This window comes from Sceloporus occidentalis, unplaced genomic scaffold (genome assembly GCF_023333645.1).
Source record: "Sceloporus occidentalis isolate IW3139 unplaced genomic scaffold, rSceOcc1.0.p SCAF_21, whole genome shotgun sequence".
In the NCBI taxonomy this organism is placed as follows: Eukaryota; Metazoa; Chordata; class Lepidosauria; order Squamata; family Phrynosomatidae; genus Sceloporus; species Sceloporus occidentalis.
In genome coordinates this window covers 2,535,918-2,545,858 of record NW_028317001.1, presented here as the reverse complement: position 1 = coordinate 2,545,858, position 9,941 = coordinate 2,535,918, and the positions used below count along the sequence as shown (strand labels likewise).

At 49.3% G+C, this 9,941-nt stretch overlaps 2 protein-coding genes across 2 annotated transcripts; one reads left to right on the top strand and one right to left on the bottom strand.

The window, feature by feature from the left end:
• Positions 1-679: 679 nt before the first annotated feature.
• Positions 680-6,796, bottom strand: TP53I13 (tumor protein p53 inducible protein 13). The gene is made up of 5 exons (XM_089484416.1): positions 6,655-6,796; positions 4,252-4,380; positions 3,340-3,492; positions 1,954-2,533; positions 680-1,002 (listed from the first exon to the last, which is right to left on the bottom strand). The coding sequence occupies exons 1-5, from the start codon at positions 6,772-6,774 to the stop codon at positions 893-895; spliced, it is 1,092 nt and encodes a 363-aa protein (XP_089340542.1). The 5' UTR covers positions 6,775-6,796; the 3' UTR covers positions 680-892.
• Positions 6,797-8,063: 1,267 nt separating this feature from the next.
• Positions 8,064-9,884, top strand: LOC149301395 (protein ABHD15-like). The gene is made up of 2 exons (XM_089484280.1): positions 8,064-8,857; positions 9,353-9,884. Exons 1-2 carry the CDS (start codon positions 8,064-8,066, stop codon positions 9,882-9,884), a joined length of 1,326 nt encoding a protein of 441 aa, XP_089340406.1.
• Positions 9,885-9,941: the final 57 nt, after the last annotated feature.

Genomic DNA, 9,941 nt, shown 5'->3' with positions numbered 1-9,941 from the left:
GAGGAAGACTAAAATGGTGAAGGGTCTGGAAACCATGAAGCCCTATGAGGAACTACTTAGGGAGCTGGGGATGTTTAGCCTGGAGAAGAGAAGGTTAAGAGGGGATATGATAGCCCTGTTTAAATACTTGAAGGGATGCCATATTGAGGAGGGAGCAGGCTTGCTTTCTATGCTCCAGAGACTAGGACCCAATGGAGGAATGGATGCAAGCTCCAGGAAAAGAGATTCCACCTCAACATTAGGAGGAACTTCCTAAAAGTAAGGGCTGTCCGACAGAGGAACATACTCCTTCCTCGGAGATTATAGTGGAGTCTCCTACCTTGGAGGACTTTAAACGGAGGCTGGATGGCCATCTGTCAATGGGGATGCTTTGATTGAGAGTTCCTGCATGGCAGAATGGGGTTGGACTGGATGGCCATTCTTGGGGTCTCTTCCAACTCTACGATTCTATGATTCTAGGTTGAGTCTCCCTTTATCCGGAATTCTGAAATCCGAAATAATCCAAAATGCAAAACTGTCCACATGGGAGGCTGAGAGAGCGACGCCTTTGTTTTCCGATGCCTCGGTATACACACACCTTGCTCCATGCGCAAAATTATTTAAAATGCTGTGTATCAAATTTACCTTCAGGCAACATGTAGAATAAGGTGTATTGGAAACATACGCATACTCATATTGGTTTGGTGTTTACATAGGAAAATATACTTTATTGAGCGAGAAGAAGAAAATATACTTTACCGAGTCAGAAAAGCAGATGATCGAACGAAGGAGCCAGCTCCTCTTAAGGCGAGACGTCTCCCTTATCAGTTCAGAACGTAAATGCACAGCCAGGCAGCCTTGTCCCCAAAAATGTTAAAGGACTGGACCTACCCTTTTGCAAACAGTCTGGGTTTTAGTCCGAACTGTCACTTGACGTAGAAGGCAGGAGTTCCCGCCTCAGTTGCTGACGTGGACGTTTCTTGCGGCGAACCTGCGCCGAGAGGAGACGCCGTTTGAGGACCGCTGGGAAGAAAAGAAGGAAATACAGGTTGAAAATGTTGGTCACCCAAGGTCTGGGGGATGAAAAGGTCCATTTGGTGCTTCCAAGCTGAGCAAATGTCCCGTTTTGGGCACCACAATTCAAAAAGGACACTGAGAAACTGGAGTGTGTCCAAAGGAGGGCAACTAAACTGGTGAAGGGTCTGGAAACCATGAAGCCCTATGAGGAAGGACTTAGTTATCTGGGGATGTTTAGCCTGGAGAAGAGAAGGTTAAGGGGTAATATGATAGCCCTGTTTAAATACCTGAAGGGATTTCATATTGAGAAGGGAGCAAGCTTGTTTTCTGCTGCTCCAGAGACTAGGACCCAATGGAGCAATGGATGCAAGCTCCAGGAAAAGAGATTCCACCTCAACATTAGGAGGGACTTCCTGACAGTGAGGACTGTTTGAAAGTGGAACATGTTCCCTTGGATTCTGGTGGAGTCACCATTCTTGGAGGTCTTTAAGCAGAGGCTGGATGGCCATCTGTCAGTGGGGATGCTTTGATGGAGAGTTCCTGCATGGCAAGACGGTGTTGGACTGGATCAGGGCCCTTGTGGTCTCTTCCAACTCTACGATTCTATGAAATGTGTGTTTCTGGCTAAATCTTGTGTCGGTGACAGTAAATAAACAGCAAATAAAAATGCTATTTTTTTAAATACCTGAGAAAACACCTCTCTAGGAATTTCTTCTAGGTCCTCCAGTGCAACTCTGGTGAACAGTTCACCAGAGTTTAGCCACAGAATTGTGCTGGAGGACCTATAAATGCCTAGACAAGTATTCTCTCTAAGAATCTCTAGGTCCTCCAGTGCAGCCTATGGTGAAGGTTGACCTTGTGTTGGTGAGTCCCATTAGTTCTCTGTGCCCAAAAGGTGCCCCTTGGGGAACTCTGAGCCTGCGCCACCGTCCCCCCACCAGCTGTGTTTGTACTCACCGGCCACTGTGTCGTGGTCCTCCTCGCCCTCAGCCATCCAATAGAGGCTCCGTCCGCGGCGGCATTTCTGATGGAGCCGGGTGTACAAGACGGCCAATGTCAGCACCACCAGCAAGAAGGTGAGGGCACTAGCGGCCCAGGCGGCTTCCTCGGTACGTGGGGTCGGCATGCGGGCCCCCACCCGTTGGGACTTCCCCAGCTGGCCTTGGGCCTTGACAATTTCTCCGCCCGGACACCGACATCCCCCTGTGGTGCGGGCTTCTCCAGCCTCTGTGGCAAGGGTAGTTTGTGGCCCCGTTGGGGTCAGATGGACCCCCTCCTGGCTCTCAGATGGTCCCGGAAGGTCCTTTTTCTCAACCAGAAAAGGGAGAGTAGAAGGAAGAGGTCGACCTTGGCTAGGACGTGGTGCCGCTAAATGTCCAAACCCACCCAAAAGTTGTTTCGGCCAATGTAGGGCCCGCCGTTGCCTCGCCGATGGGTGCAAGCCATGGTCTGGTTTTGGCCAATGTAGGGTTTGCCATTGCCTTGCCGACCGTCGCAACTCATGGTCTGGTCTCTTGTAGAACAGTTTCCGCAAGACCTGAACGTAAAGGAGGAGAAGGAAGAATATCCTCTGTTTATGAGATATTTGATTCCACTGTTGATGTTGCTGCATGCCTTCAAGGCGTTTCCGACTTACGACAAGGTTTGTTTAGGGGAGGTTTGCCCTCGCCTTTCCCTGAGACTTGAGAGCATGTGACTTGCTAATAATAATAATAATTTTAATTTATATTTCCCGCTTCTCCCAAGGATCGAAGCAGGATTACATCATTTAAAAATACAATACAAATATGAACTATCAAATACTAACACTGAATTAAACATTCCTATTAGTTCCTTAAAATACACAAGCAACTACAATCCTATGACTGTCATCGAGGGTGGAGCATTAGCTATGGTTGTATATAGAATCGGGTGGATATGACCGCTGGAAGAGATCCGTCTTAAGTGCCTTCTTAAAGGCATCTATGGCAATAATAAGACGGATCTCTTCCGGCAGACTATTCCATAATGTGGGAGCCACGGCTGTGAATGCTCTATGGGAAGTCGGTATTAATCTCGACTACGTTTCTGTCCAAAGTCACTTAGGAAACCTAGCGGCCACACAAGACATTTGGACATTGCCGAAACCTGCAAAGGGAGGTGAAGTGGGTCAGGAAGAAGGCACAAAACCGAGGGACTTCCAAATCCAAATGTTCTCTTGTTATCAGAGTACTGTATAGCTCAGCAAGGACTCCGTTTTAACATTTTCACAGGATTAATTGCAATGTGGGGTAAGACTTTATCACTGACCGATAACAGCTAGCTTCCCATCTTGAAATCCCCCAAATCGCCCATGAACCTCACCTGTACCCGGTGCAGCGGGCAGATCCCTTTACCCGCTGCCCGTTTCAGCAAACGGTGGTATCTCCAGTTTCTCTTTGACTCTGTGCCAGCGTCCGATCGACTGACATGCCTCTTGAACTGAGACACAACTTGGACCAGATCCGCTTCTGTTCTCTGGAGGGAAGCATCCCAAACTCTTAATTCCAATGGCTAGGAGACCAAATATTCATAGTCACAATTGTGATTGCCACCTTTATTATTTATACTTCACCTTTGCCCCAAACTTTACAGTTTAAAATGAGTGCAATGCAGGCTGAGTCTCCCTTGTCCAGAATTCCAAAATAGGATGGCTGAGACAGTGCCACCTTTGCTTTTTGAGGGTTCAACATACAAAAACTTTATTCCACGCACAAAATGATTTTTAAAATATCAAGTATAAAATTATCTTCAGGCAACTGTTTGCAAGGTGCATATGAAATGAAAAGGACTTGTATGGATTTGGGTCCCATATATATGTGCAAATATTCCAAAATTGGGGGGGGGGAATCTAAAACACTTTCAGTCCCAAGCATTTTGGGTAAGGAAGACTGAACCCTATATGGCTAAAATCACGCACAGGTCAACATGAGAATAGAATCAGTTACCAGGCGTAAAGCAATCTGATACATACACTTAAGATGCAAATAATGGAGTTAAAAGCAGTGCAATAAAAAAGTATTCTAGCACTCTCTTAAAAGTCAGATAGGCTTATATCAGGTTCGAATCCCAATAGGATTTAGGATTCAACCCACTGGCACCTAAGTCACAGAGGGCTTTGTGGATCATGACCAGTGTTTCATTCATATTCTGCCTGGACACAAAACGGGTGACCATCAAAAGTGCTTTGTGGCTCTTTTGCCTGAGCGCCAACTTTGCGCCCCATGCTCTTCTTACCTTTTCCCATGTGGGACCTTCATGTGGGGTGAGGATGTGGTGGGGCAGGTACGCTTGTGCGAGGAGGAACATCTGCCGGTGGAGCAAGGAGTGGGCATACGGGTGGCAAAGAAAAGCGACTCCTTTGTGCTGCGGAGGAGAGAAGAGGCACACTTCCTTGAGAGCATGTCCCTGTTTTGCATTCCCTCCAACTATCCCAATCTGTCAGGGGCTATCCTGACTAATCCTGTGCCATCCCACTTTTCCCAGATGCTTTTAAAAACGTCCTGGTTCCTCTCTCTGTCTCCACTTTTGTCCCCAGAGTTGCTTCAAATTGCGGCAAACTGAGCTCAAAATGCAAAACGTTGTTCGCAATTTATTAACTCAGCTGAAGGGAAAGGAGAGGAGGGGGCCGAATCTTGCTCCCTTGCCGGCTCAGGGTGCGTCTACACTGTAGCATTGATGCAGTTTGACACCACTGTAAACGCTGCTATCAAATACTGAGATTTGTAGCTTTACAGGGCCTTTAGCTTTATCTGCCAAAGAGTGACAGTGCCCCACCAAACTACAAACCCCAGGATTCTGCAGAATGGAGCCATGGCAGTTAAAGCAGTGTCAAACCACATTATTTCTACAGTGTAGATGCACCCAGAGGTTCCTCCAGGCTGCTTGCAAAACATAAAGCCTCTGCCAGTCCTGGCTGGCGAATCTGTGCCATCCCTTTGCTGTGATTTCTGTGCCAACCTGTGGTTGCAAAATTTGGGAAGGTGGAGGCGGTCCCTAAGGGTGCCACCTGGGCAGTTTCTCATTGGCTTACAGCAAGGGGGAGGAGCTATACCACCAGCAAGGAACAAATGAGGGAGAAGCAGGGGGGGCAAACCTTTGCCCCATCCCTCTGGATATTTAAGCAATCTATAGGGACAAGAATCTATTTTTGCTTGTGGTCAGTTTCTTAAAGGAAGGAAGGAAGGAAGGAGATGGATAGAAAGACAAAGGAAGGAAGGAAGGAAGGATATTTGGATAGATAAACAGATAGCTGGATGGCTAGATAATTGAATAGACAGCTGGATGAATGGATAGATAGATGGTAGGTAGGTAGGTACGTAGATATCATAGCTGAACAAAGCCTGGGCTAAAGCTCAGGGAAATTACCTTTTTCATTATTATTGTAGCTAACATTTTGGGGCAGATTGCAACTCCCATAGTCCACAATAACAACAATTTTGTCAGTTCTGCTTCAGGCCAAGTCCTGATCTTGACCGCCAAGGCAGGTCAGACAAGTGCCAAGTTTCGAGGTGCCCTTCTTGGAAAATAAAAATCCAGAGGCCACTTGTGCCAGGCGACAAAAGGAAGGGCTCTTCCATTTAGGTTTGGGAGAAGTTCCTTAATGTTAAGTTACTCTGCTTCTCCAAAACAGAACCACTCCAAAGGAAAGGAGTGCCTAGTTCCCAGCATTTTAAAAACTGCGTAACAGGACAGGAAATCGCAAAGAAGAAAAACAACCCAATTCTTCAAATTCAATCCAATTAAAGTTTTTCTAACACTAGCCTTCACTCTCCTGCACAAAGAGAGGAGAGCAGGACAGTTTGGGAAGCTATATTTTTTTGGACTGCAGGGCCCAGAATCCAACAGCCACAGCTCCAGATACATCTGAAAGACATCTGGGCTTTGCAAAACCCAATTCTTCTTGAACAGTGTTTCCCAAACTTTGGTCTTCCAGATGTTTTTGGACTTCAGCTCCCAGAATTCCTTACTGTTGGCTAAGCCAGCCAGTGCCTCTGGGAGTTGAAGTCCAAAACACTTGGAGGAGTACAGTTTGGGAAATTCTGCTTTAGAAACACCCCAAACAAATGCTGTTTTTTGTTTTTAAAAACCATCCTTCCCAGAGGGCCATGGTGCAAGGAATAAGTTTGGAATGCACTGTTGTTGTTGTTTTTTGGGGGGACTGCAGCTCCCAGAATCCTTGGAGCATATATTCTTGAACATAGATGCTTTACAGTCCAGAGACAGAGAGAGAGAAGCACCCACCCCAAAACAAAGGCTGTTGCTGATCTCCCTCTGGCCCTGGCCAAAGAGGTGAGGTTTGGTTTGGGATGTCTGCACTGCAACTCCCAGAATCCCCCAGCCATGGCTTTAGCTATGTCTGAAAGGCATACAGTCCACACACAGAGAGAGACCCAGAGACACACAAGTCCACAAGAGAGACACAAACAATGGCTGTTGGTCCTCTCTTCAAAAGACAAGCCACCTTTGGAGGGGGACTAGGCTTGGCAGGGGGATGCTGGGCCTTGCAGTCCTGCCCAAGCCCCTTTCCAGGAGCTGTGGCTAGGGAAGGGGCCCAAGAAGAGAGAGAGATGACCCCTACACCCCCCTCCAGGCTTCCTCTGGATGTTGGGGAACCTCTCCAAGCTCTCTGCGCCTTACCTTCCCAGGAGGAGGCTCTCCAGATGTTGCACCGCTGCTGCTGCTGCTCCCAGCCAGGCTGAGCAGGACCAGGAGGATCGGGGCCCCCGGAGAGGACCCCCAGGACGCTGGGTCCCTCATCCAGATCCGGATCCAGCGCCAGCTCCTCGGCCTAGGCAGCTGGAGGAGCCAGCCACCTCTCCGTGCGTAAAAACGCACCGCCTAGTGGCCACCGCTGTATCTGTAACCCCTCTTGCTGTGGACTACATCTCCCAGAATCCTCCAGTCCCGGGATTGTAATCCAAAAAAGGAAGAGGAAAAGCATGCACTGGAAGGTTTAGGCTCCTTAGCTCCCTGGGTGCCTTTCTGATGCTGTCCATTGAGTGTTCTTGGTTTACCAAAAGAAGGGCTGACACTCAATGGAAAGCCCCAGAAAAAGGATCCTAAATTCAGGCACCAGGTCTGGTCTTGGTTAAGCAGGGTCAGCCCTGGTTAAGCCCTGGAGGGGAGGCCACCAAGGGATTCCCTGCTACTGGAGGCTCTGTTTCAAAGGAAGGAGCTGGCCAAGCCACCTCTTGCCGAAGAAAACCTTCTGAAATGCATGGGGCATGGGACTGGAAAGCAAATGGATATGCACACAACTAAGTACCAAAAATGGTGCTATCAGCTGGCCTTGGAAGCTAGACAGGGCCAGCCATGGTTAGGATTTAGATGGGAGACCATGAATGGATGCCAGGCTCTTGTTTCAGAGGAAGAAACTGGCCAAAGGATCCCTTCCTTAAGAGAACCCTGCAAAATTCATGTTGACAGGAGATTCAAAGGCACACACAGACAGATAGCAGTGACGTGTGTCAGTGTTCCTACAAAACTAAACCCAGATCCGACAGCCACACCGCCCTTGGCCTCCTAGCTCTTTCCCCGGCTGGGAACGGGGCCAAGGCAAGGGCAAGGAAGGGTCGCAATGGCTTCCTCCGCATGTTCCAGGGCCAGGCCCAGGGCACATGACCCTCTGCGTCCTCTGCTCCAAATATTTGTGTCAGTTTGCACTAAAAAAGGAGAACAATCTGCAGCAAAAAAAAGCTGGCTGGATCCGTGCATTGAAGAGAGACGAGCAGAGGACAGACAGAACTACCAAATCATAGATAATTTAACCAACTGTTTGGGCCTCTGGGAGGAAAGGTAAATAGTCGGTGGAAGGGTTCAACCACTTGTAGAAATTACACCCGCCGCCTTGAAGTTCTCCCCTCTCTCTCCTCCCCAGTCAGTACCCTCAGACAAATACATTATTTGCTCAGTTACCAGGCAGCAGTCCAGAGCCTGAGAAATGCTAGCCGCAGATACGCAGAAGAGGATCACTCTCGAGGAGTTCCAATGACTTGTCCACTGGCTCTCTAGGGCCACATCGGCTGGAGAAAATGGCCCTTTGGGTCATGGGGATCTTGGCCTTCTTCTTAGGCCTCTTGGTTTGGAGGTTTTTGTGGCTATGGCGAGCGTCCCTGGAAGAGGAGACAGGGGTCCGTTTTGGAGAGGAAACAGGGCACGCGGTAGGGGACTGCCACCTCTTTTGCAAACCCTCAACCCTTGCCCAAGCTTTGCTCAAAAGCTTGGCCCAGTCAGCTGAGCTGGATGCCCGGCGGTGGCCCTGGAAGAATTGGCTGAACCTCCAGACTGTCACAAGGTTTCTGTGGCCTCCGGATCACCCCCTGGAGTTTGCCAGAGACCACCTCCAGCTGACTGACCGTGGCATCGTAGCCCTCGACTGGGTGGTTGGACCTCTGAGCCCGGGCAGAAAGGTGTTTGAGACCCTGGATCCCTTGGTGTTGCTGGTTGTGCCCAATGCCACTGGTAGGATCACCAAGAATCTCCACATACTGTGCCGCTTGGCTCTCCAGGAGGGTTTCTACCCGGTCATCTTCAACCGGCGTGGGCACAACAGCTGCCCACTCACCAGCCTGAAACTGCAGACTTTTGGCGACCCGGCGGACCTGAAAGAAGCCTTGGGGTACATCCATTTCCGCTATCCATCCGCCACGCTCTTTGCTGTAAGCGAAGGTTCTGGGTCGGGCCTTTTGCTCTCCTACCTTGGCGAATGTGGGTCATCCAGCTCCCTCAGAGGGGCGGTCTGTATCTCACCCCTACTCAAAGCCAAGGAGTGGTTCGAGAGGGGTTGCCCATGGTGGTACAAATGGGCCCTCCTTCTTTTCCAGAAGCAAGAGATCAGCAGGTGGGTGGCTCTTGTTGTACAGATTTGTCCCTCTGAAGCACCCACTTGGTGGGCAACTGTCCCATTTGGTCCTCTAGATTAATGTAATGTGCTCTGTGTGGGGCTGTACTTGAAGAGTGTTTGGAAGCTACAGCAAGTGCAAAATGCAGCAGCTAGACTGGTCTGGGGTGTGCATTTTAGAAGCTGTATAACACTAATCCTGTAAGAGCTGCACTGGATTCCAATTTGCTTCCGAGGTCGATTCACATTGTGCTGGCGTTCCTACAAAGCCCTAAATGCCTTGGGGCCAAGGTATTTGAAAGACCTTAGGAATGCCTTAGGAGCCTCCCCAGAAATTTGAGATCTTCAGTGGTGGTCCCGTTGTATATCCCAAAACCTTATTAGTGCTAAACTAGCACACAAGCACTAACACTAATGCACTAGCTCTGACGTAATATGTTAAGGCTAAGATAACGCATCAGTGCTAATACAGAATTCTCCATCATCTCTTTCTAGGTACGCCAAAGTCCTCGAGGAGGTTGTCAAAATGGATCGGGTACTTGAGAGCTGTTCATTGCGTGCCTTCGAGGAAGCCCTCTTCTGCAACCAGAAGACCCAGAGCATGGATTGGGAGGCCTACTGGGACCGGAACGACCCCCTTCGGGATGTGGACGAAGTCGCTGTGCCCGTCCTTTGCCTCTGTAGTGTGGATGACCCCATTCGGGGTCCACCTGCCGAGACCCTTCCTTGGGAACTCTTCCAGAGCAACCCCTACTTCTTCTTGCTGCTAAGCCCACATGGGGGCCATTGTGGCTTCTTCGGAGAGGGTCCCGACTCTTCTTGGGGAAACACAGTGGCCCTGGAGTACCTCTGTACGTTGGCGGAGTTTTTCCGCACGGAAGAGACCACGAGCAAGAAACTCCGCCAGAAGAATGCGGTGATGGAGCAGCGTTGTCATCGGAGCACTGTCCACAGCCGAGAAGCTTTACCTCCCTCCGGTCATTTTCTCCAGGAGACCTTTAGTTGGCAAAGGTCATACACTCGGTAACATTCCAGCAAACAGAAAGGCACCGCATCCCATCTGATTTTAGAAGCTAAGCAGTTA

Coding starts and splice junctions, on each gene's coding strand:
- TP53I13 (XM_089484416.1), bottom strand. CDS start 6,774: ATGAGGGACCCAGCGTCCTGGGGGTCCTCTCCGGGGGCCCCGATCCTC. Junction 4,381..6,654: donor GAGAGCCTCCTCCTGGGAAG/GTAAGGCGCAGA, acceptor TCTCCTCCGCAG/CACAAAGGAGTCGCTTTTCT. Junction 2,534..3,339: donor GCCCGCTGCACCGGGTACAG/GTGAGGTTCATG, acceptor CTTTACGTTCAG/GTCTTGCGGAAACTGTTCTA.
- LOC149301395 (XM_089484280.1), top strand. CDS start 8,064: ATGGGGATCTTGGCCTTCTTCTTAGGCCTCTTGGTTTGGAGGTTTTTG. Junction 8,858..9,352: donor CAGAAGCAAGAGATCAGCAG/GTGGGTGGCTCT, acceptor ATCTCTTTCTAG/GTACGCCAAAGTCCTCGAGG.